Genomic DNA, 16,268 nt, shown 5'->3' with positions numbered 1-16,268 from the left:
CTTGTCCCGTTTCCCGTCTTCACCTCCGTCTCTTCACCGTCTCAACCTCGGCTTGCCTTGTCCTACCGGTAAGTACTCGGGCCCAAGAAAAGGAATCGAAACGGTAGCCCCGCAATCCATGTGGTCAACAACACTTGCGCAGGCCTCCAGATTTTACGAGTTTAGTGCAGGCCGTTACCCATTATTGATGTGATGCTTGCTGGTGACGATGTTCTTGGTTACCTCCTGCTTGTGCTGCTGCCGCGGCTGATAAACTTGAGCAAGCAAATAGTCCAGCCGGAGGTAGGTAGGTAGGTAACTGCTGCCAGGTACCGTCACTATCACACTCACTATCACTCACCAACACCGGAAAGCCAGACCTCAAGATCAGACAAAGATCATCGATAGATTGTCCCAACTGCCCTGATTCTTTGCATATATCTTGGTGCCCTTGTTTAAGTTGGCTTGGGTGCCAGTGGTTCCTGTCCTGAACTGGTCCCCCCTCTCCACGTTTTTTTTTTCGGATCGCTGCCCCTCACGTCGTTCGTTGGACCTTGTTCAGTCAGGTACCCTATGCTTGGCGCTAATGACGTCGTTAGTTACCTCTATGAAACACCATACACATAAACCATGGTCTTGATGAAACAGCAGAACTCTCCCTTCAGAGTCAGCCTACCCGCCTGACCCGACCAAGAGTTGCAGATACTTGTATGTAGAACTATGTATCCACTAGCAGTCATGTGTCGTGTGTCGTGTGTCGTGTGTCGTTTGCGAACTGCATCTTCTACTTAATACTACGTTTCGTATAGTGGTGCCAGGGCTTACAGCGAGGATCACCACTGCAATGACCACATCTCCTCAAAACCCCCTCGCATGCCTCAATCGATATTCATTGAATGAGGGGCTTGCGAGACACACGACAACCGGGAGTCTGGGATACCGAACGCTCCGGTTCGGTTGAAGATGATTCCCCCTCATGAACCCAAAAGTCAAATGCTGAAACAACGTATATTTATTTCCAAGGTTCGTGGCTGCCCGGTGTTGATTGTCTCATATTCTATCTAGATCGGCTGGTAAAAAGCTACTAAGAAGGGACGGAGAAAAACGCATATCACCGGAATTATCATCCTCCTGCTTAGACAGGAGTTTCACTATATGCCCGACGTTCCATGCCATACATACTATTTAGTATAATAATAACAACCTTGAATTCTGATGCAAGACCTGTATTCCTCGACTTTCTTCCCATTCGCGGCAAAATGAGAATGTTGAATGGGCAAAGGCCCTGCTGATGTACTCCATTCCGTGTACTGCTTTACATGCTATAGCTTCTATGATATGTCTAGAAGAATAGGTTGTGTCAAAGCGCAAAGAGCGTGCAATGCCTGTAGGTCAAACCACCAAAAGATGGAAGAATGTTCTGTTCGCTGGACAGAACATCTAATTCACAGTCATATAGTAGATGTTTGAAGCCCCAGAGACCTCTTATGTGTAAAATGTGAACCTAGGGATAAACATCGAAGAACAGGTATTGTCGAAACAATTATATTATCTGAATAGATGCAAAAAGCGGTTATGAAGAGAATGAATTGCGCTGTGTAGCGTGTTCCCTGAGCTGTGGCTCAAACTCTATGACACGAGCAACGAGGATGAACAAATTATGAGGAAAAGGAAGGCCAACTAAGAAAGCCTCGCGGAAAGACCTTAATCTAAGATGCCAGAAGAAAAAAAAATCCTGTTGAAAACTAGGAATGCGTGCAAAAAGGAATCCAATAACAATGCCACCTAACGCTGTCGTCTATCGTTATACCAACACGATCGTTTCAATTTCCTCACTCATCCTGGTATCCTTCAGTCGTAAGCTACCTCTACCTCTTCCTGTTAGTCCTGACTATAAACTCCACATCCGCACCCTCCAGAACCTCCCTAACCGCAGGGTTCTCAATATATTGCGTCGCCAAACCGCCACCAAGGATCGTCTTTAAGGTCTCCATCCTAGCGTGTGTTGACCACGTATCAATAATCAGAATCTGGTTGTGAATGCGTAGCTTCTCACGATATCCAAATTCGACAAAGCCGTCCTCGCCTCCGGCACCTGACTCCATCCTGGAGCCTCCCGTGTGGGGATTCGCCGAACTGCGACCAGCAGTCGAATATCCCGGACCCAGGCCACGTTCCAAAGAGGTGATGATGCTTTGGAAGTTGGCCTTTAGCTGTTTACGGTCCAACTTTGAGACCGCCTTGGAAGAGTCACGGACAATCTCCGCCATGCGGGTCATGATTCTGTGCTGGTTGTACTGCAAGTCGGAGCTCTCGCCCGTTTCTTCTTCGTCGTCGCGGGCAGCTTCAAACAGCAGAGCAATGTTGACGCCGGCACCAATTTGCACGTCACTGTCTGTGCTGTCCAGTTGCTCCATGAAGGCCTCCATGGCTTGGTCGCGCTGTACGCTCAAGTCGTCCATGTAGCTGGCCACAAACCCCCAGGCTTGGAGAGCTGCTGCTACGACGTTGCCGTTGTCGGGAGCACCCACACTCTGGCCGTCGCTTTCGATGATTTCGAGTAGGAAGTCAAGAACTTCTTCGGCGGCGCTGGATGAACCGCCCCCAAGTGACACGGCGATACTGATGGCGTTGATAGCCTCGACCTTGATCTTGTCTTCCTCGCTGTCCTCACAGGCTACCTTGAGTGCGGACCAGACGTGATCGAATATCGCGTCCGAGGGGCAGTTAAGGATGGTGACTGCAAGTGCTTGGAGAGCGAGCAGGCGTTCCTGATCGCTGCTTCCGCTTCTGATGCTGCGGAGGAGGGCCGCGTGGATGTCGGAAATGTTCTTCCCAATGTGCTTTTGTGCAAAGTGGTGCTTCAGAATGTGTGTATATGCCTTCAGTGTAGCCTCGCGGCCCTGAACGCTGCTTCTCTTGCGATCCTGAAGTTCGGCAATACGGTCTTGCAACCTCTCCGGCCACGTATTGCTTGTATCGTCCTCGTAAACATCCTCGCCGGTTACCGAGTTGGCGCTGCTGATAGTCATGGCGTCATCGAAGTCGTATTCACTTGCTTCATCCTCGGAGGGGACACGACTTCCAGCTCGGGATCCCGCTGTTGAGGGTGCCCGTGAGCCGGGCCGCGAGCCGGGCCGCGAGCTTGCGGGAGAGCCATTACCGGGAGAGAGAGTGCCGCCAGAGCGTGGGGCGTCGGGCCGCGCTCTAGCCTTTCGAGAAACGGTTTTGCCACTTTCCAAAAGGGCTTTCTTGCGTAAATCGTGCATGTTGTTGGGTGTGTGCTGGATGAAGCGTCTGTTCGGCAAGAGATATGGGATTCTTGGTTGAGGTAGTCGTCGTGGTTTGTAATTTCGATCGCTTGCCGCGCAAGACTATTACTTTTCCGGTCGGTGTATGGGAGGTGAATGGTTGTTGTAGTTGTTAATGGCAGTTGCTGACTTTTCGAATGAGTAGGTCGTTTTCAGCATACAATCCATGAGATACGGGAGGGGGTGCTTTCTTATAAAGTCGAAGGTAGGACTGTGCCGTCGTCGGGGTTTGAAAGTCGGAGGCAAAGTTGGTTGGATAAGACGGCAGATGATTATTTTCCCTGGCTCGTGACGGGAAAATATTTGTTCTTGTAGAGGAAAAGAAAGGGACAATTTCAATTCCACTTGTGCGGATCAACAACTGGAACTGCAGTTTTCGGGACCCCGTCCACTGCAGGGCCCGGGAACGAATGACGCATGACGCACTGAGGCGGGCCCAGAAGACCAAGGGCACGGTGGTCAGTGGCGAACGGTACCCGGGGCCAAGACCTTAGCTACGATTTACCTAATGCTCGGCCCATCGGATCCGTTAAGCCGTGACGATTTCTGATGTCCTTGCAGTTCAGTTCAATTCAGTTCTATTCTGTTCTGTTCTGTCATGTCATGTCCCTCGGGACAAACATCTTCTTGCTATAAATTATTGTTCCCTGGTTTGCGAACCTACATGGCATTGTGACTTGTGACTCAATCAAACATGTGCTGATATAAGCCTCTTTTAGGTATCGCTGGAGCTCCGCGCAAGCATTGGCAACGGTACTAGTGCAAACTAAGGGCTTGTTTTTTTGTACGATAGGTCGAGAATCGAGAGCCAAGGTAAGGTCCCTCATTGGTGTATTTGGTTTGAATCGGCAACTTGAAGGAATGCCATTGTTTTGGAAAGGTGTGAATCTTGTGCCAGTCCCTCCATGTTGAATGCTTCCTTTGGTTGTCCTTGCCATCCATCTCGTGGGCGTGGTTTAAGTGCTTGCATATGGACCATGGATGCACTAACCAAAAGAGGTTAGGACTGGATCTTCCAGCGCTGTCACTGAGCACCTTTACGGCCTGGGGAAGCATCAAGTGTAAAAACATTCGAGCCCAACACGAACGTTCATCATCAACCTTCAGCTTACCTATTTACACGTCTTGATCAGCCCCCAAAAAGCAGGGGAATTAGACGTACGCTGCCCGTAGCTTAGAGGTAAGAAAGAGCAGCACCCGATGGAGTTTGTGAAACGGCAAAAGGTGCTGTCTTGGATCGGTGAAATCCCCTTCTACCTGGGCCCTTGCAGGCGATAAGATACCGACGCCCCTCTTCCCCACCAACGTGCCGTCACTCATGAGCTGCCCGCCCCTTGTCCGCCCTGCTCTCCCTGCTCTTCTTGCTCTCCCCGGTCCTTTTGTTTCCAGCAAAGCCAGCAGCAGCTCCGCAGTATCCGCACTTCGTAGCTCTCCCGTCCAGTCCCGGTAGGTCGTCGTTCACATGCGAACAGGAGTGGGGCATCACGAGTCTCAGCTAACGACAACTCGTCGGGTTTTCAAACATGATCAACATTGGAGTCAACCGATTGCAAGCCGCCCAGCTGATGAATAGGTACCATAAGGGTATTGGATCGTCAGGAATTAATACCAGCGGGTGCTAGATCGTGTTGCGAGGGGTCCAGTCTGACTCAGTTGTCGCCCGCCTCATTGGCAAACGAACGAAGGGACCAAAGGGAGGGGAGGGGGGCAGGTCGGAGCACAAATAGATAGATCCGACGGAAAGAAGTCAAGCTTGTGTAACCGCATATGTCCGTCCATTCCCACCCGATGTCTGCCTGCCTGCTGGTAGCCTGGTGCCTCGCAAATGCGGTCTAGTTGTACGGCTCCAGTACAGCTTCCATGGCTCGAGTGCTTTCACTAAGGTAAACGGCATGGTGGACGAAGGAAGAGCGCTGTGATCTGCTGCCACGAAGCACGATAATCAAGACAAATCATTTCGTTTACGTTGGTATCACCAATGGTAACGAAGTAAGAGACAGCCGAGGAGAAGCTGCCCAACACCTACTGTGACCCCTAGAGGTAAGTAGAGGTAGGTAAGTGCTAGGTAGGCAGACATGGCCAGATCGATAGGTCCTAAGTCCGGGTCGGTGTATCAGGCAGCCCCCTGGCCCCGCACTTTCGCTATCTAAGGAGGAGTGCTCTTTCCCATTTGAGGTGCAAGTTGGCGGTCGCCTGGGCAAGCACCCTTGAAAGTGCGACTACCGAATCCGTCTCTCTTGCCAGTCGCAACCTCCTTTATTCAACTGAACACAACGAACCAACCCAACTGATCCATTTCGATTTGACTGTTCCTCCTGTTCCTTTACAAACCTCCAGCTACAATTTAACTTCTTAAGTATTGAACACTGAGACCATCCTGTTCTGCACTCGCTGCGAAACAACCATTGACCCCGCGCTCCAGCTGCAGTCTGCAGCTAGCTACCTCTACCTCTGCGTTGCTGCGTCTTGTTTGGTCATCATTCCTTCACCTGCACCAGACCTCGAGTTCACATCGACCCAGAGAGCACGTTTCACCCTACCATCACTGCTCACTCACTGCACGCACTTCCAACTCTCTCACATCCTCGGCTCGGTCTGTGCTGCTTCTGACATCGTATCTGGTACTGCGCTCTGCTGCCTTGGAACGCTTCCTCAACACACCAGCAGTCCGGAACCTCGGGTATCACCTCTTCTGCGGCTGATTGACCCGCCTTGATCAGGATTCTGCAGCTACCAGGGCAGTCCGGTCTTCAGCCTGACAAGAAGCAGGATCACTACTTGTTTGACCCCTCCAAGGAAACGGTGTAACGACTGCATCTTTCGCACATCCACAATGTCCACGAACTCTGAGCCGGCCTCGACTGGCAACTTACCTGGTACGTCCATTCAAAACCTACTCATCAGGGCTAGAAACCCCTCCTTCCCCTCTTCTCCGAGTCCCCAGATGGTTTGGTACTAACTTACTACCAGCATTCTCGATCTCGTTGTCCCAGCATCCTTATACTGACCATCCGTTTTCGCGACGGTACATTGTCTTGGACAAGCAGAATCCGACATTGAAAATCGGCCGCTCTTCTAAACTGGCTGCCAAGGGATTTGTACCAAGTTCACAGAACGGGTGGTACGACAGCCCGGTGATGTCTCGACAGCACGCTGAGATCATCGCTGATTTTACCCAGAAGGTTGGCTTACTCCTTCCTCCCCAGCGGGCCCATCTACCGATTCCTTTGCTAATAGGTAATGGCTATCTTGCAGCGGCTGAAACTGCGGGACCTTGGGTCGCTCCACGGAACGTACATAAATGAAAGCGACCAGCGACTTGAAAAGGACGAGCAGGTCGAGATTAAGGACGGCGACAACATTCGCTTCGGTGTGGATGTCATGAGAAAAAAGACGTTTCCCCCTACAATCGTTAAAGTAGGCCTAGAGTATATCGAGGTCCCTAAAGCGAAGCTAGAGCAAGATACTACTCGGTAAGTTTCACAACCCCAGCAAACAGCAACATAACCTCAAACATTGCTTCTCGCGCAACCACCGAGTAAACGCTTCATTGCCCTTGTTTAGCATTAGACCATACTAACATGGAATAGTCCGAGGGCTTCAAGTACATTCAAAGTCCCCGACATATCGGACTCCGACATGGAATATCAAGACGAAGACTCCAACGTCAGCCCGTTGGTGCAGGGCACCCAATCGGCTGCCCGTGGACTAGCAGGACGCAGCTGGAAGGGTGAAGTGATTGATCTCACTCACCCTGTCGGGTCTGGGAATGTCATCACAGACCCTCAGAAACAGGTTATCGATGTGGACCAAGATGATAACTACAAGAACAACTGGGGCCAGAGTGATAAGATCAACGACTCCCATCAGAATCAAGACTCGCACTCAAAGTCAGACATTGCCTCCATACCATCTCCGAAGAGCCCTATCGACAGCAACGACAGCAGCTGTAGCAATTATGGATCAAGTGGAGAGGATTGTTGGCCTCAGAACGTCGGTGCCCTTCAACCCACTGCATCTCAAGCTCCCAACGCATCTCTACATGTCTCTCTATCCCAACACCCCGTTCCATCGCAGTATTACGCTGCACTTGATGATGATGATGATTGGGACTCCGAGATGAGCTCTGATTATGAGCCAGAGTATGAGCCCGAATCCGCTAATTCGGAAGTGAGTGGAGGAGATCTGAATGGTGGTAAGTGTTGATTGAAATCTGCAAATGGGTTTAGTTGTTAACCATGTCTTAGATGGCGATTCCTCTGAAAGAGGCTTTGAATACGATTACCCATACTCTGAGTCCGATTCGGATTTTTCCGCTGGCCAGGACTCAGATGCAGAGTCAGAGGCAGAAGGAGATTATGGCAGGGAGCCTTCTAGCAACTGGGCCATGCCAGACTTCAGCAATGTTGTGACTGGTCCATCATCAATCATTGACAAGGGCCATAGCACGGCTCGCCTTGTCACTCCAGATATCAAGGACGATGTCATTGATCGCGCTATCCCTCAAGTCAATTACGCCACTCCTGCGGATATGCGGCCAGCATCGTATCCTGTCGATTCTCCATTGTTTCTATCCTTCACTCATCCTCGCGACGTTCAGCTGGCTACTCCCAAGTCAAACAAATCGGCGGGAGATATCGATGAGACTTCTCCAATCAACAAACCACTGAATGGACCTTTGGTAGAAATGGAAGAAGCTCCCTGGTATCCATCTGACAAAGCAAAATTCTTTGAGGCTCGGAAGGAAAACAGGATGACCATAATGCAGTCTTCACCCGTCACTAGGGAGTATTCACGCCTTGCTATCTCCGATATTATGGATGAGAATGCCCCAGTTGGCAAAGGAAAGAGAAAGGCAGAAGCCATCTCGTCTAGTACCGAGGAAGACCTTGCATGGCAAGCTAGCGAAGTACAGAAGCCCGAAGCAAGCGGCGAAAACGAGAGAGAGGAAGTACAGGAAGTCATGGAGGTTGACAAGGACATGGAGGTTGGCGATTTGATTGAACCTTCTACTGAGGCAGCGACAGATATTACAATGACAGTTGAGTCGCTCGATTTGCCTGTCTCGGTCGTTACATCGACTGTTCGCCTTGACGACGACGACGGCGATAGACCAACCAAGAGGCAACGGTTGCGCAATATTGCCGAGCGGGTCGGCTATGTTGCTCTCGGAGGTGTAGCTACAGGTGCCATGATGTTCGGCGCATTGGTTTATACTGCACCCACCTTTGTCTGAGTTTTGGCTCACGGTTTCGTTTTTCGAGGCATCTATGGACAGCTTAACCAATCCTGGGAGGTTGAGGAGACCTTGCCCAACGAGGAGACATTGGACGGTTGAGAAGGTGGAAGGATATGGGTATGAGGATCTTGGGTTTTGTCAATGTCTTTGTTCGGATTCAATATGGGCACAACTTGTTGGCTGTTGCACTTGCACATGGTCTTTCTCTGTTGGTTTTCTAGATGCACTGGTTTTGCAAACAGTTCGATGGTATATTCCCCATTAATTCTTGGTTCACTCTGGCGAGTATCCCGGACAGGAACAAGGACGAGGACAAGAGCACCATGGCGGACGATCCCTACCTGATATTGTCGATGGTACCAAGTCGATTACTTGAATGACTTCTCGGTTCTAGGTTACTATACGCAAACCATTGTATGGTCACCATCGCAAGGGATCTTGGGTGCTCAAGTAGCAACCACTGTAGTCCAGCGTTGAATGATTTTTGAGTTGGCACCACTGTCCGCGTTCTTGTTGTCTGTTTTGGGTGTCTATTAACATTCGCATGATATACCAATGCTGGATTTCCCAATTGTAAACTGTCACCTCGTATCTTAATTGAAAATGTAAAAGCGAGATTTGCCTTGAGTATATCTTCGGCTGCTTTCTCGAGCCAGAAGTCAGCGCAGCTGCAACGGTGCCATCCCAAAAGGTTATGTTCTTGAAAGAAGTTGCAACCAGAGGAAGCTAACAATCAAAGATGGATAATTTAGGGGAACCAGGTAATGAACTGGCCAGTTCGTGCCCTCGCGAGCCTCTCTTCTCCCTCTTCAAAAGCCGAGTGTTTCCATCCCGGTCTTGAGTTATGCTGCTTAAAGGTATTTACATGCCTATCAATGAAACAACAGTTCGAGACAGGCCAAGTTTAAACTAGAGTGTAAGGCCATACGAAGTGTATCATTCATGACCGTGATATCGACCAATATATGTGATCATCATTTAGTAACCTGAACAATCAGGCGGAAATCATCCTGAATATCTCCAGCAAAGCTAAAGCACAAATCCTCCTTTAGCCACAAAAATAGTAACTAGTCCAGGCTGAACAAGTAAGTGTACGTCCGGACCACAACAGAGAAAAGACTTGGATAGACTACCTAGGTAGGCAGGGGAGAAAAACACGAGTGTCTTTCATCAGTATCACACCCAGTAATACCAAGTGTTGCGACCAATATTTGAGGCAGGTAGTGTTGGATATTCCTTGTCACAGCCACATATGTGCCCACACAGATTCTGTACTATCAATATGTGAAACGGGATAGGATAGGATAAGTATATAAAACCAAGCACCGGCTTCTTATATACCGGCCGTAGACATCGGGAGAGATGAAGCGGACTTGCGGTGTCGGTTGGTCGCCTTTGGACTGCTTGTTAATTTGTGAAGATGTCTTCTATCTACTACGTCTAGGTAGCCACAATCGAAAAATGCTGTCCCCCCTTACCATATTGGATATGTGGGGTGAGGGGACAGTATTTTTTGACATAAGTTTACTACTGCTACTTCTGCTACTACTGCTACTGCTACTGCTACTCGCGGTCTGGTAAACAGAGAAACCTTATCGTCCGGCCGGGCCAGCAAGACTTACCTACCTATATTATCCAAGAACTGGTCTTATACAATATGGTGTATACGAAACACCACTTACTCTTCTTACTCGCAGTAGTTCTCCGGTTCTTCATAATACCTCTTTTCACATTTTCACTTGTGGCCGCTTGACTTAAGAAGCATGGTAGTAATCATCTTTTCTTGTTTCTTGACAAATCTTCGATAGCAAGTGATATATTAACATTTTGATGTGAAGAAGCTAACCTCCTTCAATGTAACTCGGTCCTTCTTGACTTGGCTTCGCTTTGCTTGTAATAACATGATGTAGCAAACGAAACGCGCTCTTCGTCTTTTCTCGTTCCTCTAGTGACTCTCATTCTAATATGCTGAAAGTCATCCCAAAATCCATTCCTCATTCCTTGAACCCTTGCGCCACCCCATGCTCTCTCCTCAATGATGCACAATCAAGTTTATAACCGCTTCTACAACTCCCCTCAATCATGCCTAAAAGTGCACTTATCACCCTTCGCACACTTTCCCTGCGCCCAAAACGTGCACTGCTTCGTGCCAATCAGACTGCGGTTAATGCCCCTGAGATGATCCGGCACTTCATCGCCGTTACGATCACCGCGGTTCTTTTTGTTCTTCCAGTGGGGCTTATCGCCGCGATGATGTCCTTGTTGCTGTTGTTGATCACGTCCGTCACGTCCGCCATCACGACTGTCGTTACGTTCGCGGAAGTTTTCGCGGCCTCCGTGGTGCGGCTGCTGGTCCCAACCACTGCTGTCGCGGTCGCGAGAGTTAGGGTCGCGATCACGGCTGTCACGAGCGTTGTGATCATAGGCTTGACCAGCTTGATAGGGGTCGTAACCGCCGTGCTGGGCGGCAGGTTGAGTGTGAGGAACGCCGCCTGCCCAATTCATAAGAGAGGTGAGGTACTCGGTCATTTGACGGTCGGCGGGCTGGTTGGGTTGTTGTTGACCACCGCTTGCTAGGGTGGCGATGAGGGCTTGGATCTCGGCGGCTTGTTGGGGGTTGGCGTTGGGTTGGCTTGCGAGAGCAGGCAAGATGGTACTTAGATCGACGCCTTGAGCAGCGAGCTGAGCCATCTGTTGTTGGTAGGCACCAAAGGCGCCTGGCTGCTGCTGTTGTTGCTGTTGTTGAGCATACCAAGCCTGCTGTTGTTGAAGGGCATTCGCATCCGGCTGCTGTCCTTGCTGAGCTTGCTGGGCGTAATACTGTGCCCAGGCTGCGCTGTAGTCTACCGGGGCTGCCGCTGGTTGAGCAGCCTGAGCTGGAGCTGAAGCTTGAGCCGGCACAACAGGAACTGCCGGAACAGGTTGTTGCTTGACTTCAGGGACTGTCCGCTTAACATACTCAACGATTTCTTCCACATAGTCTGCAGCCTTCTGAATGAGAGGATCTGTGTAATCGCGACGACGTACTGTCTTGGGACGTGCAGGATCGTAAGGCTCCGGATCACGGTAGTACCGGACCCTTTCAGAGGAAATGAGCTCGTACGTTCGCTGATCACGAACCTCCGGCGGCTCGTTTGTGACAGGCACGATGATAGGCGGAATGCCCTCAGGCCTAGCCGCAGCAACGGGCGCCACGTGCACGGCGGTTGGTTGCTGTACAGGGATAGGATACCCGGCATACGGGCCGGTGATCGAGTTAAGCGACTTCATCGTCTCGGTGAAGTCAGCAAAGCCTGGGCTCGACTGAGTCTCCAGCCGAGCCTTGGCCTCATAAGCTGAACGGTGAGCACCAAAGTTCTTCAAATCAGTAGCTCTGCGACGAAGCTCATCATACTCCAGACCTGCAGGCAACTGAACATCAGACCCGGAGCCGCCATCAAGCGAAGGCTCGTAAGCAGGCGACTTAGGCGTAGGCGGAATATCCGATGGGTCTGTGTAAATGACCATGAGCTCCTTGGCTTCCCGATCGTCCATGAACGCCTGTTGTTCGGTGCGGAAAGTCTTCACGCCACCCATGGTGACATAGCTTTCCTTGCGCACCTCCTCCGGAAGAACTTCCAGATCAACCGAGTTGGGCTCCTCCCAAGGGCGAAGCTCACCCGCATGGCCCTTTTTGAGTGCCATGCCTTCACGCTTGTCCTTGCTATCTGATCGGACATCGCGAGACTGGCGGTGGCCCATCTCTTCAGGAAATAGGGTGTACTCCTTGATCTGGCATAGTTGGTCGTCGCTCTTGAAAACGACCCTCATGTTCTTTCTCCTCCGCTCCTCCTTCCGCAAGCGGCGCCTCCTCTGTTCTTCCGTCTCATTCGGGTCAGGGGCGGACTCCGCCGGAGGTGTTGCGTCTGCTATCACCTTCCTGGGTGCAGCAATCTCATCCATGAGTGCCGCAAACCTAGAGCTGGTCGGTGGCTCTTCCTTGGGCTTTGTTGCCTTCGCCGAGTTGCCAGCTGAGGATACCGCCTGAGGGGCATTGGATTTTATCGCAGACAGCGCGGTAGATGGTTTTGCAGAAGCTGCCTTGACCAGCGGTTTCGCTGGTTCGGCCTTTGAAGGCTCTGGTTTTGGGACTGGCTTTGCTGATGGGCGGGCCTTGCCAGGAAGCAGATAAGAAGCACGGGGTTTGGACGCGGTCGTAGCAGGTGTGGTAGCCGATGTTTTAAGAGCTGGTTTGGCTGTAGTTGGAGGCGTCTTTGAACCAGGAGATGGGGCTTTGACATCGCTAGTAGACTTCGAGGTGGCCGTCACCCGAGGCTTACCATCTGTAGAAGGCTTCTTGGCCGTGCGTGCATCACCATTGGTATCATCCTCACGAGCTCTCTTGGTTGTTGAGACTGCTGTCTTGGCAGGAGTTTTCTTAGCATCGCTGCTAGCCTCTTTCTTTGACTTGGCCGCAGGACTTTCCTTCCCAGCGTTCTTTTCGGCATTTGCAATGATAGTTGCGACCAACTCATTGATCTCAGGATCACCCAGCCCCTCAAGCTTGCCTTTTGTGGTTTGGAATTTCCAAGCCTCAAGTTGCTCTGGCGTAAGGCTTGTAAAGCAACCAAAGAGGCGAAGAGCGGCCTTGGCCAACGATGAGGTAGCCTCGCCAAGGTTGAAGAGTTGGATCAGAAGATTGAGTAGACGAACGGGCAGTATACCCCTTTCACCCACCATCCGCAGGATTACTGGGTCTCCGACTTTGAGTCCCTCAACAATGGCTGCTTCAAGCTCCGTTTTGAACGGCTGGAGAGACTGCTTCAGAGTCTCAACTGCAGCAGGCTTGAGGGTAGCAGAACCCTTTCCCTTGTTCTTAACATCTTTGACAAGCTTCTCAAATGCTGGTGCAGCCCTTAGAGCAGCAATCTTATCGGCAACAAATGCACCGAATTCGTTACTCGTGTGTACAATCACCTTCCTGTTTTTCTTGTGAGCTGGATGGAGGCGAAGCAGCTCGGATGCTTTCACGGCTGTCAGGGTAGGCTCGGGCGGAGGCGATCCTCGCTGCTTAGCATCCGTTCCAAGTTCACCCTTGGAGAGCTTCTTCCACCAGTCGGCCGGCATCTCAGTCTTTGCTCGTTTCATCTCAATGTCAAGCCTGATATCTGCTCTCTGGCGGTCCAGCACCTCTTTGGCAGTTTGATATGCTTCGGCATGGTTGCTGAGAGACTCAGCAGGAGTCCAGCCACGTTCAAGACCAGGGAATAGAGGGTCTTTGCCCGCTTTCGCCACAATGGTCACGAAACGCTTAGTTGGTGGTCCCTTCTTGAGCTGCACCGGAGATTCATCGATGACGAGATGCGGCACTCCTGGGACAGTGCAACCCGGTGTTTCAATTGCCTTGTCAATCAAATCCTCATCTACGATGAAAAGACCGGCAACATCGCCACCATCGCCTTGCCCATTTACATCCGGTACGAAGCCAGGGTTCGCCGAGTTATTATTTGCGAAGCTAATGACTTGGGGATTCGCGATACTGGAGGCTGGTTGTACCACCTTCGGTTTCTTGGCAAGGGTTTGCATCTCCTGCACATCACCAGGTCGCTTTACGCCCGAGATCACATTATTTTGGGGAGACTGAACAGTCTGTTGTGTAGCCTGAGCCTGAACCACCCGTTCCTGCGCCGGGGCCTGGAACGGTTGGATCTGAACGGGCTGGGACTGTGAGATCGGAACTTGAAAGGCTTGAGGTTGGCTAGGCTGCTGATGTTGGACAAACCCTTGTGGTATTGTCTGATGTTGAGGGGCTTGCGAAATTGTCTGTCCATGAGGTTGCGGTGTGGGCTGCGGCGTAGGCTGTGGTGTCGACTGTGATGGTTGAGCAGTCTGATGAGCGGGCGTCTGCACCATCTGTTGCACTGCAGGCTGGGCCATGGAACGTGGAGCAATTTTAGGTTGGATAGGTTGCGGCACCGGTGGTTGGGCAGGCTTCTGCTGTATAGGTGCGCTTTGAATTGGTGTATGACTTAGTGGGCTGGGGCTGGCCGTGGCTCGCTGCGCGGGGATTTGTGCAACGGAAGCGCAGTTTTGAATATGTTGCCCGTTAACAGTTTGCATAAAGTGAGCTTGATTTGGCTGGGGCTCGGGGGTATGGTGACCCTGGACATGGTGGTAGCTCGTGAGCCCTCCCTGGACTGGGCCATGGCCAGCCTGGTATTGAATGGGCGTGGGCGTCTGCCTTTGTTGTGGCGGCTGCTGCTGCTGCTGCTGCTGCGGCTGCGGTAGATGTAATTGCGATTGCGATGGCTGTTGTTGCCGCTGAAGTTGTGGGTGCTGCTGACTGACATGTTGCGGCTGATGCTGAGGCGGCTGCTGTGATTGATGTACAACCGGTTGTTGGTGATTTACAGCTTGTGGCATCGCTAAGGGATTTTGGTACTCTCCATTCGTAGCATAGCCTGAGCTCGCCATTGGTACCCTCTGCCATTGCTCTGAGACATGTCCCTGAAGATAGCCATCTGCCGACTGTTGCCTGGGGGGAACAGCGCCATGGGCAAAACCACCTTGAACTACTTCTTGCCTCTCGGGAATCTGAATATGGTGGTTCGAGTATTCGTTCTCTTGCGGGAGGTCAACAAGAGCGAACCGGCTGTCAATTGTGCGATGGTTGCCATATGGGTGCTGCTGTTGTTGTTGTTGTGGTGGTTGTTGGTGGTGGTGCTGTGGGTGCTGCTGGGCAGGTGCATAATGTTCCTGGGTCAATGGCTCCTGAGCATAAGGGGCAGATGCAGGGCTAGGCCCAGTCCATGCCTCACTCTGAGGGTAGTAGTCGTAGTGGCCATAAGCATTTGTTTGCGTGTCATGACCAGCCAGCTGCGGGTTGACCTGCTGTGGAGGGTCGATGAAAGCACCAGGGTTGTGATACACATTTTCGTGCCCATGCTCAGGGGTGAAGGCGAACTGTTGTTCCCATGGATTCTCTGCCGCAAAGGAGTTGGGATCCCATTGCCCGGCGTGGTTGTTGTGGCTGGCGTCCATGACTGGCGAGGACGATGATTGCTGGCTTCAGCTCAGGAGGGAAGAATCCAAACAAACGAAAAAAGGGGCAGCGACGGGCTAGGAGAATCAAGGTGGTCAGTCAAGAGGGCTCATGGGGTGCAAGTCATTTCACCACCGATCCAAATCTACACAACAGACTTGTACGAGAGTGACAAAGTCAATCTAGTGGGAAATTTGGAGCAGAATACTCTCGGTCGAAACTCACTTTGTCGTTGATAGTGGGTGTGTCAAAGCACAAGACAAAGGTGTGCCCTTAACAACCAGTCCGGAAACTGTGTGAAATGAGTGGTTGCCTTGTTACACGGGTGGGGTGTCTCCAACGTCGAGTGGTGGGGCACAGAATGCGCTAGCTGGTCCAATCAGGAAGAATGCCAAGCTGGAAGCGGCTTAGCCTGTGAAGTTCTGCGAGGCACGAGGAGGGTCAGCGTCAGGTAAAGAGTCCAACTTCAGTTCTGAGAAGTTGCCAGCAGTCCAAGTGTAATGCGTGAACGAGTGGGAGACAATGAGCGAGAAAACCAGCTCGCAGATGTCCTGAATGAAAACTGAGAAAGATTTCAGACATGAAAAGAGAAAGAGAGAGAGAGCGAGAGACCCTGAGAGAGAGAATGAGAGAGAGAACAAAAGAAATCTGGAGGGAGCGTTATGCAAGGCCGCCAGCACCAAGCAAAGTCCAGCGACAAGTTAATGTCGATATCGAT

At 51.2% G+C, this 16,268-nt stretch overlaps 3 protein-coding genes across 3 annotated transcripts; 1 reads left to right on the top strand and 2 right to left on the bottom strand.

Moving 5' to 3' along the window:
- Nucleotides 1-1,648: 1,648 nt before the first annotated feature.
- B0T23DRAFT_36717 (interferon-related developmental regulator-domain-containing protein) lies at nucleotides 1,649-3,648 on the bottom strand. Its single transcript, XM_062836412.1, has one exon. It carries the CDS (start codon nucleotides 3,246-3,248, stop codon nucleotides 1,848-1,850), a length of 1,401 nt encoding a protein of 466 aa, XP_062697801.1. The 5' UTR covers nucleotides 3,249-3,648; the 3' UTR covers nucleotides 1,649-1,847.
- Nucleotides 3,649-6,123: 2,475 nt separating this feature from the next.
- B0T23DRAFT_435604 (uncharacterized protein) lies at nucleotides 6,124-8,696 on the top strand (the record flags this gene model as incomplete). The annotated part of the gene is made up of 5 exons (XM_062840537.1): nucleotides 6,124-6,166; nucleotides 6,261-6,472; nucleotides 6,546-6,763; nucleotides 6,881-7,485; nucleotides 7,538-8,696. 5 exons carry the CDS (start codon nucleotides 6,124-6,126, stop codon nucleotides 8,524-8,526), a joined length of 2,067 nt encoding a protein of 688 aa, XP_062697800.1. The 3' UTR covers nucleotides 8,527-8,696.
- Nucleotides 8,697-10,298: 1,602 nt separating this feature from the next.
- B0T23DRAFT_36638 (uncharacterized protein) lies at nucleotides 10,299-15,913 on the bottom strand. Its single transcript, XM_062836392.1, has 2 exons — nucleotides 15,776-15,913; nucleotides 10,299-15,627 (listed from the first exon to the last, which is right to left on the bottom strand). The coding sequence occupies exon 2, from the start codon at nucleotides 15,547-15,549 to the stop codon at nucleotides 10,606-10,608; it is 4,944 nt and encodes a 1,647-aa protein (XP_062697799.1). The 5' UTR covers nucleotides 15,550-15,627; nucleotides 15,776-15,913; the 3' UTR covers nucleotides 10,299-10,605.
- Between the last annotated feature and the right edge of the window lie 355 nt (nucleotides 15,914-16,268).

The sequence above is a fragment of the Neurospora hispaniola genome (genome assembly GCF_033458365.1).
Source record: "Neurospora hispaniola strain FGSC 10403 chromosome Unknown B0T23scaffold_1, whole genome shotgun sequence".
NCBI lineage: Eukaryota > Fungi > Ascomycota > Sordariomycetes > Sordariales > Sordariaceae > Neurospora > Neurospora hispaniola.
This window is presented reverse-complemented; position numbering and strand designations above follow the sequence as displayed.